We start from the raw sequence: 24890 nt of genomic DNA on the forward strand, positions 1-24890 counted from the left end.
TGGCACTCTCTACTATATAGACTATGGATGGTCGCACTTGGGTAAATAAGGGAGATCGATACTTTTCTTGGCGTTACACCCACCCCCTCATCCTTTAGTAGAACTTCAAGTTAAACCTTGCTCATCTAGGAAATGTACTCCTGTCATAATCAAATCAGGCACAAATGGCCGACAGGCAATGTATGACTGGGGAATGGTCCCTGAAGGACCATTTTCAGGGACCATTCCTGGCCATCAAGAGTCAAGGAAGGAAGCCGGGAGGGGGGGGGGGGGGGGTGGTGGTGGTGGTATAGAGAAAAAAACTTGGCGCTGACTTGGGCATGCTAACTTTGCAGGTGTAACAGTCGCTAGCTGCTCTTACTGAGCACATGCAGTGTTGCTGAGCAGATCATGGCGCAACAAACTAGTGCTGCAGGAACCATTCCGGAAGCTGAGGTGTCAGTACCTCCTTGCATTCCGGATGCTAGGGTGGCAGGATCTTCATGCATTGCTGCACACCTCATTGGAGGGCAGATACCAATTTTCCATGCGCTGAGGTGGCATGCATCCAACAGTGCATGGGAATGTACGGCAGGAATGGAAGTAGGGGTTAAACACAAATCATCCAGTCATTACCAACAGCTCTCCAGGTATTTGATGGAAGCCCTGGAAAACAAAATACAGCCATTAAACAAACGTCATCCAGTGAATACCTTTTTACTCTTTCTACCCTCGAGAAACTTCTGCAAGTCCTGGAAAGAAGATGTGAAGCTATGCCCAATCCATGTCATTTTCAAAGCGTTCATACCATGATCCTCCGTCTCCTCACAGCTTCCAAACAAGACAAAGCCAGATTCTCAAAAAATCAATTCAAAAGACCCTGTTCAATCTCTAATTCCACCTGTGTACTTTTTTCGGATATGAAAATGTTGCACTAAAAAAAAGGTTTTCGAGACACCTTTGGAGTGTATTAACAATACTGTTATCCAGTGGAAACATATCCATACAAATGTCTTGATGTTCTTTGCAGTACAAATAGATATATCCAGAAGCCCACTACATTAAATTCTTACTAGCAAGACCCTCCAATTTATATGCTGCTCCTTGTATAAGAAATTATGCTGATATTCATCTTTCCAAAACTATAAACTGCATGAAACTTCTGGTCATGCTGCCCACTTCCAAGTTTAAATGAGTCCGTAACAATCAGGAGAACTGCGATTCATATTTTTCAAAATAGCGGCAGATTCAGGTGATCATGTCGGTTACACGGATTGCAGTGGGGAGGTAAGTATAACTTTAGAAAGCAACAGGTGAACCGACGGAAGAAGATTCCTAGCAGTCAAAGGCGAGGTATGTCTCCGCGATCTATAAATGAGGGGAGAGATTTAGGCTCAAACCCCCTTTGCATCAGTACATATTTACAGGTCATCTTGAGCCAGATTGCCAAATGATCCTAAAGCTCAATTTTACACTTGGTAAAACAACCCATATCAGAAACAGCACCCAATAGCTTCTTGAGAAAGAGCCTCTTGAGTTTATGGGCTGACCAAATAGCTGCTCAGATCTTCCACTGCATAGGCAACAGAGCTTGGGTTATGAATATTAACATCAGTTACCTGCTCACTTATGTGGGCAGAGTTTTGGGTAGCTTTTGATCCTTTTTGTTTATTCCTAGAGTCTGTTGTTTTTGTTTCAGAAACCCAGACCTTACCATCTTGTGCAGAGAGATTAGCTGGTAGTCTGCCAATTTGATTTTGTAAAGCCACCACTGGGTCATGCTGTGCCTTCGATCTATTGCCCTTTTTATTCATGTTGACTTGCTTCAACTCAAGTCTATACAAAGCACATGCATCATAATGGGTAAGTTCATACTCATACAGATGCCACTCGAACTGTGGGGTCGGCTGAGGATCCATGTAATATGACCTCTTTAGCCCACCCAAATCTTTCATGATCTGCTTTCTGGATTCATGCCACCCCCGACCGTTGTGATCTGGCAGAGAGCGTTGCTTCCTAGTTCCACTCTCGAAGGCCCTGCGAGGCTTGTCAAAGAAAAGCCACTCCCGTATAATCTCAGCTTGAAGCATGGAGGTATCGAACAGCTCTGATCAAAAGCAAGCACCCATTAGCTACAAAAACGCAAGCTTGAACTAAAAGACAGAGGTTACAGACAGGAAGCTTTGGAAAGACCTTGCAAGCTACTCAAAACTTGCATCTCTTAATTTAGAAATGAGTATGGGCGATGTCCAACGTAAACACAAAGCTATTGACTGCAATACAAAGTGGGCAGTCTTATCATTTACAGAGGACAGACGGTGTAAAGAGTATTATATGCCATGCACCAGCATGCAAATTCATCAGGTACAAAGTGTTGAATGCACTATAAAATGACGGGTCTTATCATACGCAGATTCGTAGACTGTGAACAATGTCTGATGATGCTCAAAGATCATGGAACATCAAGGAAATTATGAACAAGTATTGCCTTCAAACACTACTTACAAGCAACATATTTCCGTAAGCCAAATTAAATAATTAAATCTTGGTGCTATTTTTTATTACTATGATGACCAATCTGTGTCTGAACCAGCTTCAGGCCAGCCATAATACAAGGAAATTGTTACTTACACCAAGAAGAAAAAACTTTTACAGCAGTAAAGTGGTCATTTAATCCTTGAAGCAGCACGCAACATCAGCTTTTACTCTGCCTGCTTGTGGTGGATGAAGCTAGAAAGTTACAAGGCGTCTCCATGGTGGGCACCGAACAAGGGCTGATGATGATCAGCCAAAACACACCGAACAAGGGCCTGCTGTGGGCCACCCTTGATGTGCCCCAGTCTGATCCGCAGGTATCGTGCTCTTTAGGGCTGCATGTGAAGAGCAGTGGTGGCTGATGAACATTGCAAGAAATGGCTGCTAGGGTTAAGGACAAGTGTCATCAAATGTCAATGCACATGAGATCAATGTGCCTCGTAGACGTGGTACTACATCCCACATTGTCGCAGATTGGTGAAGTGGCATTGTACTCCCCATACAGAAGAGCTAAAAGCAAAGACCAGAGAGCCAAAGAGAGATTGCGGAATAATGACGTAGCAGTTGCTGTACAGATCCGCCATAAAACCCACTGCAAATTATGGTGCAGAATGCAGTGTGCTGACCAGATGACGTGGCAGTTTCACACGATGCGGACATGGCAATTTCTCCATGCAAGCTTTTCTTGCACATTCCCTACGTGGAATTATTGGTGAAACCCTCAGGTTAAAGCCAACCCCAAGGTGAAGGCGACTAAGTCCTCTTATCGAATCCAATCCTTTTGCACAGTGAAGTTATGCATCTCAAGTGAATGCCCAATGTGATCCAATTTTCATTTTAGGTATTGTTGAACTTATTTGACATAAGAATTGGATCGGACAATTCGATTAGAGGTATATAAGGACCTCCAGCCCTCTTTATAATAATCATCTTATTCATTGCCGAGTGTGTTGGTTGATACAATGTGCTATTGACCAGATACACACATCTTCACACCAGCTGCGGATCAAGACTGGGAGATACAGCAGAGGCCAGAACATGCCCCCTGTGTGACATCGAGCCTGAGACAGAGTTGCGCTACACATGCCACTGCCCCGTCTACTACGAGATACGAGGCCGCTTCCATTGCTTGCTCAGAAAGGGCTTTGGACCATTCTCTAGAGTCATGCGGTACGAGGATCAGAGATGCCTGGGTTTGTTTTGCTCGAGCTGCGCAGACACAGAGAGAGCCTGATGAGAGGAGAGGCTAGCCAGTCTCACAGACAGATCACATACTTCTTTAGAGCTGCCACTGGACACCCGGAGGAGTTACTACCACAACAGAGCTCATCGCTTTACACCAGAGGCATACTGATCGACCGAGCGACTGAGCTGGGGAGATCCAGACGCCCACGACTGTGGAGGACTACACAACATCGACGGAGGCTGCATCAGAGGATTCGGATCACTTTGGTTCGACATGCACGACGCCCGGTTAGACTACTGACCATGGAGGAGATTGATGAAATCCGCTAGCGACCGATGCTGGATCTCTTGTGATCTAGCTATCCTAGCTAGCTGTTTAGCTGCTTAATTCACACCTAGCAGTTTAGGATTCCATAGTATTTTATTTTGTCATTTTGTCATCTTGTTACTCTTGACTCTGTATCAGATCCACCACATTGTAACTTTCTGGTCTCATAGGTCACTTTGGCCTTTTGAAGACGTTAATATAACATAACATTTCATTTCTCTCTCTCTCTCTCTCTCTCTCTCTCTCCGCCTAGTTTAACATGGTATCAAAGCAAGTTAGCTCACAACCATGGGAGATGCACGCAGATCAGCCCACAGCCGCCTCCTCCTCCTCGCAGTACCCCAGCATCTAGCACCCTTGCGTTTTGGCTTGGCTCCTGCCTAGCTCAGCGTAGGGATCATCAGGACCTTCGTATTCCCAGAACCCAAGTACCTTCAGTATCCAAAGTACCCGCAGTACCAAGCACCAGCAGTACCAAAGTTCCCCGCAGTACCAAGCACCCGCAATACCCAGTCCTTAGCCTCGCAATATCAAGCATCTACACAGTATCCTTCAATACCTCATTAGTGCTTAGCATCAGTAGCATCAAGTACCCACTAGCATCTCATGTCAGGTGCAACGGAAGAGAATAAGGATTTGCTCGGATCTAGTACTCCGCATACAAACACAAGGGACACTTTACTTCACTTGAAAGAACTGAACTTAACTAAAAGAGAGAGACGAGACGACACAGGGATGTCGGGCCCCAACCCTCAAGGGCCCCCTTGCACTGTTGCTAGAGCAAGTACTTTCTTTATTCTTGCACAAATGCTACTACAATGATGCTGATGCTAATGGGTATTGATGCTAGGTACTGAACTGATGCTACTGGTGCTGGGAACTATTGGGTACTGATGGGTAATGAGAAACTGAGAGGTTCTATGCCGACGACGGTTATGTTGACGACGAGGTACTGATGGGTCTATATCGATGACAATGATGTTGACGACAAGGTACTAAGGGTCTTTGTCGACAACCATGAAGTCGACGACGGTACTGTGTCGAGAACAGTGAAGTTGAGAACGGTTCTGTGTCGAAGACGGTGATGTCGACGACGGGTATTGTTGGTCTATGTCAACGACGATGATGTCCACAATGACGACAATGGTGACTGTGACGATGACGACGATGGTGTCGTCGTCAAGTCCGGGACTACGACGACGATGAAGGTGTTGCGATGACGATGACGATGACGATGACGATGACGATGACGATGACGAAAGTGTCGTCGTCAAGATAGGGATCTGCGATGACGACGACGATGGTGTCGATGACGATGGCGTCAAGGCTGAAAACTGAAAACGCTAGATGCTCTGCTGGAGATTTGCTATTGTGGCGGTACTACGGCCTAGATCTGCAACTGCTTCGCCAGGATAGGGCTGAGATGCAAAAACGCTGGCTGATCTAGGCTGAAATTGCAAAACGCTAATTGAGGTCTGCTGAATCTGAAAACCCTAGATCTGGTACTAGAAGGGGAATCTGGCGAATATCTGCAACCAGAGGATGCAGGTTCTCAGGAGGCTAAGGCTGGAAACTGAAACGCTGGTGGTAGTGGCTGAAAACGCTGATTGCTGGAGGCTGAAAACGCTGGGCTGATCCTTGAGAAAACGTTGGGACCTGTGGGTGCTTGCATGCTCTGCTGCGGGTGGCTGCCCTTCTATGTCCTGCTTCTTCTGCTTCTACTGAGTGCCCAATGGTTTCTTTTATAGCTCTTTAGCAATTTGCCCTACCTACTTTTCCAACAAAAGTCACTTATTATATAATAAGTGAAAAATGTGTACTTTGGCAAAAAGGGTTCAATGCTCTGAAAAATGCTCATGCTAACTGACTATGCAAGAGAGGGTATGCAATTGTGACTGGCCTGGGCATGCACGTCCTGCTAGAGGCTCACAAAGTGCCAAGGTAGGTCCTACGCTAAGACTGACGCTAGACTATGGCAAAAGCGTGTTCACGTGGTGCAAGTGAAGTGCGCACGTGACATCTCAGCATCTCATCATTTAGCGTCATTGTATCAGCATTTTGTGCAAGTAATAAAGCAAGTACTTGCTCTCGCAACAAAGGAAAGGGGTCCTTGAGGGTGGTTGGGACCCGACATGCCGTGTCGTCTCTCTTTTCTCTCTCTCTCTCTCTCTCTCTCTCTCTCTCTCTCTCTCTCTCTCTCTCTCTCTCTCTCAGTTTCTCTTTTCAAGTGAAGTAAAGTAACCTTGTGTTTGTGTAGGAGTACTAGATCCGAGCAAGTAAAATCCTCACTTCCGCTACACTTGGCACACGTCCTGCTAGAGGCTAACAAAGTGCCAGGCTAGGTCCTAAGTTAAACTAAGATTGACGCTAAGCTTGTCCACATGGCACATATACATTGTGACAATTAGAGTTTTTATATTCTGTCCAATGGTAGCTCCAATATCTCCCATGAGCAGATTAGGAAGTGAACATTGTTTTGTAGCTATGCCCGACTACATTTGAGGTAGACGTACTTTTCCGGTGATAAAGAGACATGTATGTGCCCACCCAGTAGGCTAGCCCCTTGTTCCTAGAGTTTCCTAGGGTCAGAGTCTCTATTTCTACATATATTCCCACTTTTTGGCCGATAGGCAACCAAATTTCGTCCCACAACCAGTTTATCACTTATTATGTAAGTAATGTGGCATATTTTCCCAACACCCCCCCCTTTATTGGGTTGTGGGGTTTTTAGTAATTAAGTCGGGCAGACCCTACAAAGGGACCCCATTACCCCTTGTATTCATTTCAATTTATGCAAAGTTGAGCCAACGTTTTGGGAGCAGTAGCGTTTTCTCTATGCCTCTCTCTAGCATTTTTGCATCACAACCCCCCTCTCACTCTTGCGTTTTTGCATATCTGTGGCAACGTTTCCAACATCTCTCTAGAGATATCTAGTAGCTTCCCATTTTCACGGGTTTGCTCGCAGGTACTTGATCGTCACCTGATTCACCTTTTTTGTTGCACCTTTGACATGGTGTAAGGTGCAGCGGAATGAATGTTTACGCTTTGCTTAAGATGAGTGCTCCGAACTGTGCTCAAGGTTCCTTTTGTTCTTATGGAAGGTAGAGCCTTCCGTTCTTAATGAGAGAGTGCTATGATCACAAACAAAGTAAGTAGACACTGTGCGTGCAAGTGTATGAGACTAAGAGATAGAGAGAGAAAAGAGATCGACACCAGAGACGTTGTAAAACCCTCCTCTGAACGCCCCACTCTCGTTGGCGAGAGTGGTCTACTATTGATTGCACAATCTGGTACAAATGATATGCATGGGACTGATGCAAGTCTAGGCGATGATGACGAGACTGACCTAGGGCTGAAATCTGCAATCTTTCTACTGCTCTCCAAAAACGCTATGGGCTGAAATCTGCGACTAGCCCCAAAAACGCTGATTTTGGGGCTGTTTTCTGTGGGTCTTTGACGCTGAAAATCTGCAGGTGTAGGGCTGAAAACTGAGGTCTTCCTGGGGCTGAATCTGCTACTTCTTCATGGGCTGAATCTGCTACCTTTCGGGGCTGATCTTGATGGTCTTTTAGGGCTGCAAATCACTGCATGTGCCGGATCTGCAAGGCTGAGGCTGAAACCAAAAACATTGGGCTGTTGTAAACCAAAAACGCTAGGGATGCTGGTCTTTCCAAAAACGCTAGCTTCTCCATGACTTCCGGCGATGAAAGACGATGCTTATGCAAGCGCTAGTGACTGAGGATGGTTGGCGATGTTCCTTGTTGAAAAACGCTAGGCAATGGGGGATCTGCTGCTTGGAGGGAATCCACCAAGGCTTGGTCTTGCTAAGAAGTGGCCTGCTGAGCTTGGCTCCTGTTGCCTCTTCTGCCATTTAGTGCTAACTTTGGTTTGCTTATATATTTTCTTACCCAAATTGCCCTACCTACTTTTGTTGGAAAGTCGCTTAAATTAATAGGTGAAAAATGTCAAAAATAGGAAAAATAGGCTAAAATCACTGGAAAAATTTCCCTGATGGAATCTGATGGATTCTGATGGGAATACTGATGATCATGGTCTGTGCAACCAGAGGATATGCATCTACACTAAGTGACTAAGCATGCACGGTCTACGAATAGACTCACAAAAGTGCCAGATCACTTCTAATCTAGATTGACTGGATTGACTGAACCCTCATCATGTTGTAGCTTGTCCACGGACACATAGGGTTGGATGTGTCACGTGACACATGGTATTAGAGCCAATGCATGCTTTTGAGTCGGATCGGTGATCTGCGCGAGTTTGTGGTATTGATTTTCGAGACAAACAGGAGCGTACGGCTGGTTGCTGCCTGTTTTTCACCCTCTTGGGCCTGCTTTGATGTTGTTTGTGGTTGATTTAGACAACATGCTTGATCTCAACCTGCCCTGCTAGCCTTTTCACATGTCCAAGTTTTCCTCAACCATCGAACAAGGCGAAGGTTCTAATAGAAATTCGATCCATGATGAAGAAGTACATGAAGAGGTTGCCAATGATGAAGAGTCGGGAGATTGGTCCAAGTTCCACTCTAGCGTAGGAGATCTGTCACAAGACGGGCACCACATGCCAACGGAAAAGAACAGATTGAACAGACTTTTTGTCACGTGACACATCCAACCCTATGTGTCCGTGGACAAGCTACAGCACGACAAGGGTTCAGTCAGTCCAGATTTAGGAGTGTTTTGGCACTTTTGTGAGTCTGTTCGCAAACCGTGCAATGTGCATGCCCAGGCACTTAGAGTAGATGCATATCCTTCGGTTGCACATAGCATGATCATAAGCATTTCCATCAGAATCCATCAAGGAAATTTTCCAATGCATTTAACCTATTTTCCCTATTTTTGACATTTTTCACTTATTTATTAAGTGACTTTTGTTGGGAACTGAGTAGGGCAAATTGGGTAAGCAAACCTAGGCTAGCACTATTTGGCAGAAGAGCAAGGAGAACACAGGCCACAGGCAGCACGTTCCCCCTCTCTCTCAAGCAAGACCCTTTCCCTCTTGGTGGCATTTTTCCTCCAAGCAAGAATCGCATCTCCTTGGCGTTTTTCAGCAAAGCTTCATCGCCATAGACTCCATCGCCATAGACTCCATCACCCTAGCATTTTCAGCATCAGCCTCATCGTCAGAAAACCAGCGTTTTCAGCATCAGCCTCATCGTTAGAAAACCAGCATTTTCAGCTTCAATAGACCAGTGTTTTCAGCTTCAGAAAACCAACGTTTTCAGCCTCACAAAATCAATGTTTTGCATCAGCAAATTCAACGACAAGAAGCATCCCAAGCATTCAGCTTTCAGCCATAGTCTCGTCCTCGTCGTCCACACCGTCGACATCGACATAGCGCCATTTAGATTTGTACCAGATTGTGCAATCAATAGTAGACCACTCTCGCCATCGAGAGTGGGGCCCTTTGAGGAGGGTTTTACAACGTCTCTGGTGTCGTATTCTCTTCTCTCTCTAGCTCTCAGTCTCATGCACTTCCATTCACAGTGTAACTTCACTTTGTTTGTGTCCATTGTACTCTTTCATTAAAGAACGTAAGGCTCTCCCTTCCCTAAGAAAAAGGAACCTTGAGCACAGTTCGGAGCACTCATCTTGAGCAAAGTTCAACATTCATTCCACTGCACCTTACATTGGTATCAGAGCTTTGGGCAGTGTTCTGTATCACTCAAGGAAAGAACCACAAGAATCACAAGATTTTTTTTTGCTTGTTGAGGTCACACAAACCAAGTTCACTTGGGCGTGTCGATTTCTAATCGTGTTTTTGAAGAGTGACAGGAATCCCAGGAAAGAAGGGCTTGTCCATCCTCCCCTTGTGCCTCTTTTCACTCATTGAGAGAGGACCGTGCACTTAGCGGCCGGCCAATCGATGTGCGGTGGGAAAAAGCAACCTTGGCCGCCAAGGGGTGCGCCCGCGGAAAAGAGCAGAACTCGGGTGAAGAGAAGATCCTTCTCTAACACAAATTGCAAGCAAAAGAAGACCCTCAAGAACCTCAAGAACTCAAGACCCTCAAGAACCCAAGAACCCAAGACCCACAAGAACCTAAGTTCCTTGTGAACTTAAGAACCAAAGATCACACTGCTTGTCCACGGACACATAGGGTTGGATGTGTCACGTGACAATATTCCTTCAAAGCGCTTCCACTCCTATGTCTTCCACATTATTCCTAGACTTGCCTCTTCTTGGTGATCCAAATGATGACCCCTCTCCTACAGTTGAGGCCTCCTTCTCCGATCCTGTCCCTTGAGCTTCGAGAAGCGATGCACACTCATGATGATGCAATGGGTGTTGGTTCTCACCATGGTGTAGATGATGAGGAAAAGATACCATATGCTCCCAATTTAGGAGGCAAACCAATCAAGTTAGCGAAGTTGTCAGGTGCGCATTGCACTTGAGCCACGTGGACAAGCTCCTACAAGTCAGCATCGGTCTTAGTTAGCTTAGGATCTAGCCTGGTACCTTGTGACCCTCTAGAAGGGCGTGCATGATCAAGCAGATCAAAGTTGCATACTCTCACTTGCATAGTACAGTCACTTAGGCATACAGGCATATGAACAGTCACTTAAGTCATCTATTGATAAGTGACTTTGACGTGACATTTTTAAAAAGTACTTGGCCTTCAATTTTTAGAACATGCAAACCCAATACCCGCAGGGACATCCAATGCCCACAACACCTCAACACCTAGCGTTTTCAAATCAGCATCATCTACTAGCGTTTTTGATATTCATTAGCATCAACATTTAGCCTTCAGCATTGTAGCAATTTGTGCAAGTAATCAAAGCAAGTACTTGGTCTGGTAACTGTCACAAAAATACGGAAGCGTAAACTGACGTTTAATTGCACTTCAAATACTCAAGAGAATTAGAGGGAGAAAGAAAACTTGACACTCCATTGGGGACCAGAAGATGGGCTGGTCCCCCCCCATAAAGAGAATATCTTTATTACTAAGGGAGAATCTTTACAAGCACAGGAACGGGGCATACGCCCGTCCTCTATTCTTACTTCTGTTCTGTTCTGACTACTGACTGAGAAAGTGTTTCCACTTTCTTTCTGCTTAAGGGATTTCCCATCTTCTGCGAGACTGGTTGGAAGCTCTCGAAGAGAGTCTATCTTCCAAAACAACTCATCGGAAGCTCTCACAGAGGAGAGTCCATCTTCCGTTATGTGTTGCCTTCATGCTCATTCATTCATGCATCGAACACAAAAGAGAAACAAGCAAAATGCACACGCACATGCTTGCTGTAATTTTCTGCACATAACCTGAAATTCTTACCTGTGCACACCCCTATGCCGAAACAGAGGTCTTCTTCGCGATGGAATCGCGCCAAACTTGATGTAGACTTAGGATAAGGAGAGAGAAGAGAATTTCTATGGCTGATCTGCTGAAAACATCCCTAATCGAGGTGATTAGGGGCTGAAAATAGAGTAAGAGAGCGTCTACGGCAGCTTCTCGCGATGAAACTTCACCAGAAGGTGTCTATGACTGTGAGATCCCTTGTTCTTGACAATGGGAGCACAAGGCTACCACATATGTCGCAAGGGGCTGCTCTCAAGCTTCAATGGAGGGCTCCACCGCGTAGAGCACGCTCACATTAGGGGGGGTAGGTGCACTGCCAGCCCTGAAAATGGGGGAGGGGGGGCTCCTAAATAGCCATCAGGGAGAGGGGGCGCTAGGAAGAGAGAGAGGGTGAGAGAGAGTGAGAGAGAGTTAGTTTGCATTGGTAAGTGTGCCACTTGGCACACTTACTTTAAAAACTTAAAAACCATTCAACTTTTGACTTTAAAAACTTCTAGCTCATTAATTAAAAAAAATGTGCAACTAACTAACAACTGCTACCAATGATTCTTTTATGAGAACACCAAAGGTCTGCCGGCACAATGCCGCACGGGCACTGCACCACCTTTACCTGTTCACACTTGTCCGCCCGCCCGCCCGAGCACAGACCGTTAAATTTAATTTCACGAAACTTACCCTAATGCTTTATTAGCTTTATTAGCTTTAGGGTCACTGTTCTAAGGACCCCATCTCATTCATGTGCTTGTACTGACGCGCGTATTTTTCTGAGCCTAAAACCTGAGGCTACTGCTTACCCCTTTCTGAAGACCCGATTTCCCAATCACTAGGGCTTCAGGGTAATTTCTGCTAAGGTCCCTCTGAGGTGTTCTAGCCCGCATTTACGCTCACCTGAGGCCTTAGAACTGCTAGGTCTATTCTGGTGTGCACACAACTAATTAGATAATTCCTCAACTGTAGAGCGTCAACATAACTATGCAAGATGTCAGGGTAGTCCTTGAGATCGGACTCAGTCATCCACTTTGCATCTAAAGGAGTGTAATTCTAGAACTTGACTAAATACTTTCAATGCAGACTCCCCGACTTGAGTTGTCTCTCCGAGTGGTGTATTATCTGTTCAGGTTGAAGGATTTCCTCAGTCTCTTCGACTTCTGGAGGATCTTCTTGTACGGGCGCCACTGGAGGAGGTCCAACATAGGGTCGGAGGAGACTGACATGAAAAGCATTATGGATTCGCCAATTATAAGGTAAATCCAATCTGAAAGTCACATCATTGACTTTATCTGTAATTTTGAAAGGGCCGTAGAATCTATGGGAAAGTTTGACAACTTTCCCTTTGCCGACCCGCTTTTTCAATCTAGCTTTCTCAAACCGAAGCAGGACATATTGTCCTTTTTCAAGATTGAGATTCCTTTTGTGCTTGTCTGCTTTTCTCTTTTGTTGCTCTTGAGTACGAAGAATCGCTTGATTTACTTGTTGATGGGCAATATCAATATTGCGCACAAATTCATCTGCGGCGAAGATGTTTTCTTTGGTCACCATAATAGGAAGTAAGAGTGGCTTCCCGTAAATAATTTCGAAGGGGGCTTTACCAGTTGAGGAATGTATGGTATTATTATACGCAAACTCAACTATTGGTAAGTACTGTTCCCATTCGGATTGTCGTTCCGAAACATAGCACTTGAGGAGATCTAAAACAGTGGCATTAGCGATTTCGCTTTGACCATCTGTTTGAGGGTGATAAGCTTATGAAAAATCAAGCTTAGTTTCCAAGTTTTCAAACAATGCCTGCCAAAATAGACTAGTCATGCGGGGATCTCTATCGCTGACAATAGTCTTTGGCAACCATGGTGTTTAAAAATCTGAGCTAGAAATATTCTAGCCATGTGATCAGCTTTGATCGTCTTTTTTACTGGAAGAAAATGTGCTTGCTTACTGAACCTGTCTACTATAGTCCAGATTGCATCATTTCCATTCTTGGATCTAGGAAGATCCGTAATAAAATCCATGGCAATACTTTCCCATGGCGTGTTAGGCACAGGGAGCGGCTGAAGCTTGCCATAAACTTTATGTCTGTCATATTTCACTTTTTGGCATACTAAACACTCACGTACATGTTTTTCAATGTCCGCACGGAGTGTTGGCCAAAAGAAATACCTTTCGAGGGCACTAGTGGTGGAAGTAATTCCCCGATGCCCGGCATAAGGAGAATTATGTGCTTCATCCATCACCTTTTGTCGTAAGGGCTGAGCTATGCATATTGCTTGTTGACGATAGAGTGTATTATTCCTGATAGAATAAGGTGGCTTTGAGTGACCAGCTTGAAGATCTGCCCAAATTGTGGCGAAGTCGGGATCTTGAGGATTCATCTCGCTGAGAGATTCTAGTTCCTCATGATAAATTGTTGTTAGTGCATTGATCTTTGGACGCCTGGAGAGAGCATCTGCAACTGCATTCTTTGTTCCAGAAGTGTGTAAAATTTGAAAATGAAACATTGAAAGAAAGTTGGCCCATCTCATCTGCTTTTCGGATAACTTTCTCTGTGTGAGAAAGTAGCGAAGACTTTGATGATCTGTCTTGATAATAAAATCAACTCCTAATAGATAGTGTTTCCAAATGGAAAGAGCATGAATTACTGCCATTAGCTCTTTTTCGTATATGGAGGCATGCAACTCTGCATCTTTAAGGCGCCGACTTTCATAGGCTATCGCGTGACCCTCTTGGTTCAAAACTGCTCCTACACAATCTCCAGATGCATCACAATATACCTCGAAAGGTTTGCGAAGATCAGGGACGGTGAGAACAGGTCCGTGACTGAGTAGATACTTAAGCTTTTCGAAAGCTTGTTTTTGTCCAGACCCCCAATGGAATGGAATCCGCTTCTTTGTCAAGTCATGGAAGGGACCTGCTATCGCGGCAAAAGCTCGAATGAAACGCCGATAATAAGAACAGAGGCCAAGGAAACTTCGTACATCATGTACCGTAGTTGGCGTAGGCCATTCTACAACTGCTTGAATCTTATCAGGGTCCATTCTCACCTGGTTGTGAGATACTATATGGCCCAAATAGTGGATTTCTTTTAGAAAGAACTCACTCTTCTTAACATTCACAAATAATTTGTGTTTGCGTAATTCTTCAAACACTAAGACGAGATGCTTATAGTGTTCGTCTTCCGTCTCTGAGAAGATTAAGACGTCATCAAAGAAAACACCTGTAAAGCTTCTGTATGAGTGGAAGATTCTATCCATCATTCTGTTGAATGTAGCTGGTGCATTAGTGAGCCAAAAAGGCATCACTAGAAATTCATACAACCCGAAGGTTGTTCTAAATGAAGTCTTATGCACATCCTGAGGAGCTATGCGGATTTGATGATAACCGCTCTTCAAGTCTATACGACTAAAGACATTGGCTCCTTGTAACTTATCAAGAATGTCGTCAATCCGAGGGATTGGAAATCGATTCTTGATTGTGATCTTGTTTAGAGATCTATAGTCTATGCACATGCGGAATGTGCCATCCTTTTTCTGTACTAGCAAGACAGGTGAACAATATGGAGAAGTACTAGGCCTTATTAAGCCCTTCTCCAAAAGTTCGTTAACCTGCTTGAGAATTTCCTCTTGCTGCATTAGACTAACTCGATAAGGGGGCTGATTTGGAGGAGAACTTCCTGGGATCAAATCAATTGTATGATCCTCAGGTCGCGAAGGTGGGAGTTCATTTGGAAGTTCATCTGCAAAACAATCTTTATATCTTTCTATTAACTTAAGTCTTTTTTGCTCTAAAGAGGAAGAAAGTTGTGAAACAGACACATCTCTCTCTCTTGCAAAAATCAAGTACACTGAAACACACTTCTTCATTTCTTTCTTGATGGCAATGTGATTGGCGATAGGAATACGCCAATCACCTACATCTGCAAGTACAAGATACTCCTTTCCTTTATGAGCAAAAGATAAGGTTTTCTGAACATAGTCAGGAATGGGATGCATTTTGTAGTGCCAAGGCATTCCCAAGATAACATCGCATCCTTCAAGTGAAGCTAGTAAGAAAGACTCTTGATCCTTGTAGTCGTCGACCTTTAGATTCAACTTCCCTATGATTGGAGTAGAGTTTGAGTTATGCCCTTTGAAAGCAGATTGCGCTTGAATAGAGACTCCAAAACGATTGGGCTGCAAGTTCAGGTCGTCAGCTAGCTTGGTAGAGATGAAGTTGTCTGTACTACCAGGGTCAAACAAAATAAGAGCCCGCTGGTTGTTGATACTATCCCATGCTTTGAGAAGAGCTCTTTCTTTTCCATCCTTGGTTGTATTTCCCTGTACATCTGGGACTGCATTGGAAGAGGGTGGTTGTGGAGGTTTGGTAGGACAGTCACCCTTCATATAACCAACTTGTCCGCACTTGAAGCATCTTCCTTCACTAATGTATGTTCGCAACTCAGCAGGAGAGAGATATCTCCCTTTCTTGGGCTGATTTGGCTTTGCTTCTGCTTCGGAGGCGGTTCTTTTCTTCTTTTGAGAAGCAGTAGAAGAGGTAGGCTGCTCATGGAGAGCCTTCTGCTTAGCATGGTAAGTGCTTTGCTCCATCTTCCTGGGAGTACCCTTGTCATGTATTCCATCAGCTATGCGGGCTGATTCCATAAGTATCTGCAAGTTACCTCGAGGGTAAAGCTTCATAGCCTTTTGCAAGGCTTCATGCAAACCTGCTTCAAACTTGCGCATCTTCTCCGAATCGTCAATCTTCTTGAATGGAGTGACTTTCAAGAGAACGTCCCAAAACCTATCCACATAGCGTGGAACAGTTTCGTTCTCTGACTGTGAAAGTCGATCCCATTCTTTCTTTACCTTTTCCTCATAGTCTGGAGAAAGGAACTGTGCGTAGAACTCCTTCTTGAAAGCGGTCCAATCTTGGGGTTTGCGATCTTCCAGGATAAGGGTTAACCACCAATTGTTGGCGGTGCCTTTCAGGTACAAACTAACATGGCGAAGCTTGGATCTTTCTTTAAAATTCCCTTCAGCAAATGCAACTTCAAATTGGCGGATGAAAGCCAAAGCTTTGTCATTATCACGCCGTCCATTGTGGGTGTCGAATTTCACATCTTTATCTCCCGACTTGAATGTTTTTTGCCTTTGGTGCTTCTTCTTATGGTGCTCCTTCTTTCGATGCTTAGACTCCTTGGGGACAGGAGTCCTTTCCCTTGAATGTACTTCTTGCTGCGATGGATCGTCGAGAAACATGTCTTCCGGAGAAACTATGTCTTCCAGATCCTTCATGAAAGAGAACTGAGGGGAATCAGGGGGATCCTGCTCTTGAACTTTTGGATTAAACCGCACATGACGTTTTGGAGATTTCTTCTGCCTCTCGTGCATGTGGGAAGTTCCAATCAAAGGATCTTTTCTTGGTTGTGGCGCCTTTGGGTTCTGCGGGATTTCTCCCGACCCCATCGGCATTTTCTCCTTCCCTTTTTCAAGAGTATGGAGAATCTTTTGGACTTCTGGATGGGAGAGAGCTTTCTGCAACTCTTCCACCTGCTGTTGAAGGAGAGAGAACTCTATCTCGCGTCCTCCCATTTCTGCAGTCTGCCAAGAGTCGTCAATCCCTTCAAGAAGAGAGAGAGGACCTTGCTCTGGTACCACTGTCACAAAAATACGTACGCGTAAACTGACGTTTAATTGCACTTCAAATACTCAAGAGAATTAGAGGGAGAGAGAAAACTTGACACTCCATTGGGGACCAGAAGATGGGCTGGTCCCTCCCCATAAAGAGAATATCTTTATTACTAAGGGAGAATCTTTAACAAGCACAGGAACGGGGCACATGCCCGTCCTCTATTCTTACTTCTGTTCTGTTCTGACTACTGACTGAGAAAGTGTTTCCACTTTCTTTCTGCTTGGGGGATTTCCCATCTTCTGCGAGACTGGTTGGAAGCTCTCGAAAAGAGAGTCTATCTTCCAAAACAACTCATCGGAAGCTCTCACAGAGGAGAGTCCATCTTCCGTTATGTGTTGCCTTCATGCTCATTCATTCATGCATCGAACACAAAAGAGAAACAAGCAAAATGCACACGCACATGCTTGCTGTAATTTTCTGCACATAACCTGAAATTCTTACCTGTGCACACCCCTATGCCGAAACAGAGGTCTTCTTCGCGATGGAATCGCGCCAAACTTGATGTAGACTTAGGATAAGGAGAGAGAAGAGAATTTCTATGGCTGATCTGCTGAAAACATCCCTAATCGAGGTGATTAGGGGCTGAAAACAGAGAATTAAGAGAGCGTCTACGGCAGCTTCTCGCGATGAAACTTCACCAGAAGGTGTCTATGATTGTGAGATCCCTTGTTCTTGACAATGGGAGCACAAGGCTACCACATATGTCGCAAGGGGCTGCTCTCAAGCTTCAATGGAGGGCTCCACCGCGTAGAGCACGCTCACATTACGGGGGGTAGGTGCACTGCCAGCCCTGAAAATGGGGGAGGGGGGGCTCCTAAATAGCCATCAGGGAGAGGGGGCGCTAGGAAGAGAGAGAGGGTGAGAGTGAGAGTGAGAGAGAGTTAGTTTGCATTGGTAAGTGTGCCAAGTGGCACACTTACTTTAAAAACTTAAAAACCATTCAACTTTTGACTTTAAAATCTTCTAGCTCATTAATTAAAAAAAATGTGCAACTAACTAACAACTGCTACCAATGATTCTTTTATGAGAACACCAAAGGTCTGCCGGCACCATGCCGCACGGGCACTGCACCGCCTTTACCTGTTCACACTTGTCCGCCCGCCCGCCCGGGCACGGACCGTTAAATTTAATTTCACGAAACTTACCCTAAGGCTTTATTAGCTTTATTAGCCTTAGGGTCACTGTTCTAAGGACCCCATCTCATTCATGTGCTTGTACTGACGCGCGTATTTTTCTGAGCCTAAAACCTGAGGCTACTGCTTACCCCTTTCTGAAGACCCGATTTCCCAATCACTAGGGCTTCAGGGTAATTTCTGCTAAGGTCCCTCTGAGGTGTTCAAGCCCGCATTTAGGCTCACTTGAGGCCTTAGAACTGCTAGGTCTATTCTGGTGTGCACACAACTAATTAGATAATTCTTTTCTCGTAAATAAATTAATTATTTACAAAGTCTGACTTAGTTACAGTAACAGAGCAAGGGAGCCCTTGACAGTGGCTAGGACCCAACATTGGGTGTCATCTCTCTTTTCTCTCTCTCTGCCTCTCTTTCATTGTGTTCAATTCTCTTCATTGAAGTACAATAACCTTGTGTTTGTGCGAAGTACTAGATCAGACTTCAAACCTTTAAACCCTTCCACCGAACCTGACATTGGTATCACAGCTCTGGATGTGCTTTGGCTTTGCGAACTCAAGGGAAGCATCAAGAACCCAAGGAGAACCAAGAACCCAAAGAACCTTTTTTTTTTTCTCAAAGAAGTTTCCTGTCCTTGTATCGGACTTATTAGCCACTCCCACCCTTGATCCATCGAGCATCGAGCGCGCTCCTGTCTTCATCACTAGGTGTTAAGTCTTCTTCTCTCTCGCTATCACTCACAACACCTTCACACAATATCATTCTCTTGTCTCTCTAGTCTATTGCACCTCTCTCTCATGAAGTAAAAGGAACCTTGATCCTTGAGTACTCACTGAGCACTCATCCTAAGTTATTACCATAAATCACTTCCGCTCCACATTACGACCATGAAATCAAAGCTTGATGTTAGGTGCAACGGAATGAATGTTTGCGCTTTGCTCAAGATGAGTGATCCATATTTGCTCAAGGTTCCTTTTAGTTCTTATAAAAGGAAGAGCCTTCCGTTCCTTATGGAGAGTGCTATGATCACGAACAAAGTTTTGGATATTGTGCGTGCAAGTGTATGAGACTGAGAGAAAGAGAGAAGAGAGATACGACACCAGAGACGTAAAACCCTCCTCCGAAGGCCCCACTCTCATCGGCGAGAGTGGTCTACTTATGACTGCACAATCTGGTACAAATGGTATGCATGAGACTGATGCAAGTCTAGGCTATGTCGACGACGACGATGGTGATGACGAAGTCGACCGAAGGCTGAAATCTGCAATCTTTCTACTGCTGTCCAAAAACGCTATGGGCTGAAATCTGCTAATCTATGTCGGTGACGATGTCCATGACGACAATGCAACGACGACGCGCTGAAAACGCAGATGTTGAAATCTGCGTTTTCCGGGCTGAAACTGTAAACCTTGCAGAAACTGACTGTGCGGCGAGGAACTGTTGTGGGAAGGTGAGATCTGCGAGGTTTGGGACTTGATCTGCGATGTCTAACTGCTGAAAACTGAAAACACTGATGGTATGGCTGATCCTGTCGCGAAGATCTGCAAAAAAAAGCTAATGTTGATCAGCAAACCAAAAACGCTAGGGACTGAGATTGGTCTTTCTGTCGCCATGGTTCTGCAAATGCAAAAACGCTAGGCTGATCTGCTGTGTAGTGATGGCATCGGGGCTGATCTGATCCCAAAACGCTAGGTCTCTTGGGGGGTTCTGCTGAGAAGTTGCCTGTTGAGCGTGGAGCTCCTGCTGCCTCTTCTGCCAAATAGTGCTAGCTATAGTTTGCTTAAGCCTTATATACAAACTTAGCAAAATTGCCCTGCCTACTTTTGTTGGGAAATCACTTAAATTAATAAGTGAAAAAATGTCAGAAATAGATAAAATAGGCTAAATGCACTGGAAAATTCCCCTAACTGATTCTAATGGATTCTGATGGGAATGCTTATGATCATGATGTGTGCAACCAGAGGATATGCATCTATACTAAGTGACTGGGCATGCACGGTCTACGAATAGGCTCACAAAAGTGCCAGATCACTTCTAAATCTAGACTGATTGAACTGATTGAACCCTATTATGCTGTAGCTTGTCCACGGACACATAGGGCTGGATGTGTCACGTGACACTTGATTCCATCGAGAGGAATAACACGTGGGAGTTGGTTCCGCGGCCACCAAATCAAAAGGCCAATGGTATCACGTGGGTCTACAAGAAGTACGAATCATATAAATGCTTGGATGAGCACGAAGCACGCCTCATTGCCAAGGGCTTTTCTCAGAGAGCGAGACTAGACTATGACGAGCCCTTTGCACCAACTACTCAGCTAAGTGTTAAGTCCGCGTATGTGGAGAAACTCCAGGATTCTCAGTTCCAGCATCGAGTGACAAAGTTTACATGCGTAAGTCTCTCTATGGCATAAAGCAAACTCCTCGAGCGTGGTACCAAAAGATTGATTCTTTCTTCCTATGACATTCATTTCATCATTCTTCTGTAGACCCAGATTTTTATCTTTTCAAAGAGAGATGATTGGTGACACTTGTTATCCTCTACATTGATGATCTTTTGACAACAGGTAGCCATGATCCACAAATATGTAGTATCTTTTATGAAGAAGCCCGCCAAGTCACATATGAAGCAAGAACTTTGAATCTTGCGGTATTTGAAGTAGCCTTAAGTCATTGGGCATATGGTATGCCATTGGAGGTACACACTTCAAGATTACTCGAAGTGATTCCGAATGTGGTGGAGATCGGAATTGACGACGTTCGAGAAGTTACACCTTTTCTTTTGGTTCGGGAGCAATATCATGGAGAAGCAAGAAGCAACCTACAATTGCCTTATCTTCCACAGAGGAAGAGTGTTGCCTACAATGCATTATGCTACACGTGAGTGAGTGTGGTTACAAAGGTTGCTTTTGGTTTTCCGCAATAGACGACCATGATCTACTCAAACAATCGAAGTTGTACAGCCATTGCGAGGAACCTGATGTTTCGTGCCAAACCAAGCATATAGAGATACGATATCACTTTGTTCGTGAGAAGACCCTGGATGATAATATTCGACAAGAGTATTGTTCTACATCAAATAACCCTGTTGATATCTTTATCAAATCTTTACCACACGTAAACTATCCCTTCATGCCAATTCCCTATCCAAGAGTTGAGAGAGGGTGTTAAACTTTATCCTCTCTCCGATGGTAGCTCCATATCTTAAGAACAAATTAGGGAATGAGGGCTTTTGTGGCCATTCCTCGTCGTATGTGAGGTAAACATACCCTTTCCGATGGCACAAGCCATGTATGTGCCCAGCCAGAAGGCTAGCATGAGACAGGACCCCTATTCATAGGTTTTCGAGGTCAGAGTCACAGGACCAGTTTATTCCTTATTATTTAAGTGACGTCGCATGTTTTCTTGGTGGCCCCCCTTTATTGGGTCGTTGGGCTTTAGTAGATGAGTCGAGTACATTATGGGAGTCCCTATAAATCAGTCACAAGGGACACCCATTTTTGGGCTTCCCATCCCCATTTTTCGGTCCCCACTTGCCGTCCCGCCCTCTTTTTTACACTAAAAATCCATTCGAGCCCCGTCCCCTATCCCCACTCCTCGGGACGTGTCCCTTGTGACTATGCTATAAAGGGACCACCCTATGCCTCCTTGTTGTAGTCATTCTAATTTATGCAAAGTTGAGTCAGCGTTTTGGGAGCAGTAGCGTTTTCTCTCTGCCTCTCTCTAGCGTTTTTGCAAGGCAATCCCTCTCCTCAGTTTTCGCGTATCTGTGGGCGCACTTTCATTATCTCTCTCTAGTGAACTCTCTCACCTCCTCTAGCCTCTTCTACCTCTCCTGTGTGCAGGTGTTGCAGGCTTGTGGTCACCCGAAGCCTGTGCAGTGGGCTGCCCTAGTTCAGAGGCAGTTTCAGTGGAGATCCGTTGCAGTAGATCTGAGATGTGGCTGCCCGATTGTGAGGAGCTTTGCTCGCAGTTGCAGACTTGATCATCATCCAATTCACCTTTTACAGCCATATGGCAGGTGCACATCAGAAGCACGCCATTCTACCTATCGTCACCTGTACAGTCAGCTCTCCTTCATGAAAAGCATTGTTAATAGTGTGCTTTTCTTCCAAATAAATACTAATGCATTTGTCCGTTTGGTGGCTAAAAGCCTCCCAGAACACCAATCCATTTGTGTCTACTTGTGGGTGAACATTGCACTCAAATTGCCGGCTGCATGCCAGAGCTCAAGGAAATAAACTCCCTTTGAGCACACTCAAAGTACACACACAATGTGCCTTCCTGAAGGACACTACAAAAGAACATATTACACTTCTGGAAAAAGTGCACTTACTTATGCACCTATTGTGTGGCTAAAAAAATCTCAGTTAGCTTTAAATCACTATGCACTAAGAGCGTAGGATTTACAAGATCCTTGAAAAAATTCTACAAATGTTACAGCCCCTTTCACAAATTGACTCTTATCTACAACTCTTTTACAATTTTTGCATGCTATAACATCACGAGTATAAATGCCCTCGTACAATTTCGTAATTTCATCTTATAGTTTTGGTGCATGATATTAATCAAACATAGCACACTCACTCAGCATGCAATAATTCAAAAAAAAAAATTACCATAAGCATTCCATGGCGATTTTGATGTGGCTGCACCCTCACATTCAGGAATGCCAACCGCTTTATTCTCACTCTTTGCAAGCAGAGAGGAAAAGAGGGGGCCATCTTTCAAATCAATTCCACCTGGCCGAACAACAGGAGAACGCCCACCTGCACCTTCATTGAGGGCCAAAGTTGCATGAAAAGTGCTACAATAATCTAGTAGCCATTCTGATCTTGCTGCTGGTCGAGGGCAATCCCATAAAGCACACTTTGGACCAAGAAAAGCTGCAGGAGGGGGAGACATAATGGATGAAAATGGTTCATTTGGAGAGCAATCAATAGCATCCGTGTAAAATTTATGTGAGAGAGAATCTTGCAAACACATTGCAGGGCTTGTCAACTGTTCGTCTAAGACTAGATTATTGTCATGCCGCAATGATGAACACTCTGCTTGTGTCTCCACTCGCAGTAGTCTTTCAAACATTTCTTCCTCGAAGCTCTGCGCTTGAACTCCCACAAAACCAGGATGATAGTCCTAAAAAGCAAACAATTAGCATATGTAAACATGAAACTGGTTGGTGAGAATTACAACTTCATTGATGATTATGTCCCAACTCTACGAATCTCTCTAGTGTTTTGATCTGAATACGTTAAAAATTTGCTTATGACACCTACTAACCTGTACACAAGTTGATTCATTGTTACAATAAGCGAGTGGACTACGCTCCCGTTGATCATACACAGGCTTGGCCAAACAAGCAACTAAACTGCTAGTAGCATCATCATCTTCCTCTGTCAATTGAAGAAGCCTTTGCATGTCGGAAGAGAGTTCCGATGAGCTTGGACTAGCAACCTGCAAAAAGCAAGAGAATTGTTGCAGCACATGCTATGTTGTAACAAAAAAAAACATAATCACTGGTTATGCAGGGTCACATGTTGGTACGTATTTTCAAAATGCTGAATGAATATATACAAAACTAAAACTAGCAAAAAGCAATGTATCTGGAGCATCAATTCTATCATTGCTTGGTGCAAGTCATGAACCTGTGATTTGTTTTAACGGTAGGGCTTTGCAGAGTCAGCTTGGCCTAATGAGCTCTATAATTACAAATAAGCAATCTCCTTTGTTATTTGAAAGAAGCTATGGACATGCAAACATGTGTTTAGCTCATAACAATGTAGACCCCTTTGCTAGTGTGCATTTTCAAGATTCTGCATTAACAGAATGCTCCCTTGGTCATATGAGAGAGGATCTCAATTGTGAAATGAAACCTTATAGATGAAGAAAACCCACCTCAACTTCAAGAAATCTCCATATTACATCTCAGATTTATGATCCATCGGTCAAAGTTAAACTCACGGAGTTGCAATGGCAATTAGATGGGCAGCGAGTAGACCAAACAGCTCAATGGTGCCTTCATACTTTAAACAACAACCTTTTATGTAGTATGAAAGAGTCAGATTGTGCGTGCGTGTGTGTGTGTGTGTGTGTGTGTGTGTGTGTGTGTGTGTGTGTGTGTGTGTGTGTGTGTGTGTGTGTGTGAGAGAGAGAGAGAGAGAGAGTCCGCTTACGGCCAAAGAGTTAGCCGGGGATGCTTCATGAAGCTCCGCCTTCCATTCTCGGAGCATCTGGTTGACCTGCTCTTCCAGCATCGCGACATCTCCACCCCTGTTTTCTTTGCGCGCCTGCTGCAGGCTGCAGAACAAGCCCTGCAAATCATCCACCCGGTTCTTAGCCTTGGCCTTGAAGGAGTGGCTCTGCGCGGAGGACCTGCTGCTGTGATGCCGTGCTTGGCTTCCCATCGAAAGCTCGCTTCCCTCTGTGCAAGCGATGACGCGTCAAAGCTCAAAGGACGAAGTTACAGCTTAAGAGTTCAAACCCCATGTCCCCTACTCAAAAACAAACAAGAAGCATCTCCATTATCAACCTCACTTTTCTACAAAAAGTTAGATAAAGCCTACAAATTCGTTATGATTTGATCTTCTATCCATGGCATATATATACTGTGCCCACACTCAGCTTTACAATTGTGTGCGATTTTGTTCTATTCCTAGCTTATCCTCACCTTGGAATCTCTCTCTCTCTCTCTCTCTCTCTCTCTCTCTCTCTCTCTCTCTCTCTCTCTCTCTCACACACACACACACACACACACACAC

General features: G+C 44.6%; 1 protein-coding gene across 2 annotated transcripts; it reads right to left on the reverse strand.

Annotated features, from left to right (window-relative positions):
• Positions 1 to 846: 846 nt before the first annotated feature.
• VOZ1 (vascular plant one zinc finger protein) lies at positions 847 to 24678 on the reverse strand. 2 transcript variants are annotated; one of them, XM_086515818.1, is made up of 5 exons: positions 24306 to 24676; positions 23413 to 23586; positions 22752 to 23268; positions 1694 to 2086; positions 847 to 1552 (listed from the first exon to the last, which is right to left on the reverse strand). In XM_086515818.1, the coding sequence occupies exons 1-5, from the start codon at positions 24534 to 24536 to the stop codon at positions 1518 to 1520; spliced, it is 1350 nt and encodes a 449-aa protein (XP_086371944.1). In that variant the 5' UTR covers positions 24537 to 24676; the 3' UTR covers positions 847 to 1517. The 2 variants fall into 2 exon arrangements, with proteins under 2 accessions (XP_086371944.1, XP_086371943.1); XM_086515817.1 differs by having other exon boundaries at positions 847 to 2086; positions 24306 to 24678.
• Between the last annotated feature and the right edge of the window lie 212 nt (positions 24679 to 24890).

The sequence above is a fragment of the Adiantum capillus-veneris genome, chromosome 7 (genome assembly GCF_014529385.1).
Source record: "Adiantum capillus-veneris isolate H3 chromosome 7, ASM1452938v2, whole genome shotgun sequence".
Lineage (NCBI taxonomy): Eukaryota > Viridiplantae > Streptophyta > Polypodiopsida > Polypodiales > Pteridaceae > Adiantum > Adiantum capillus-veneris.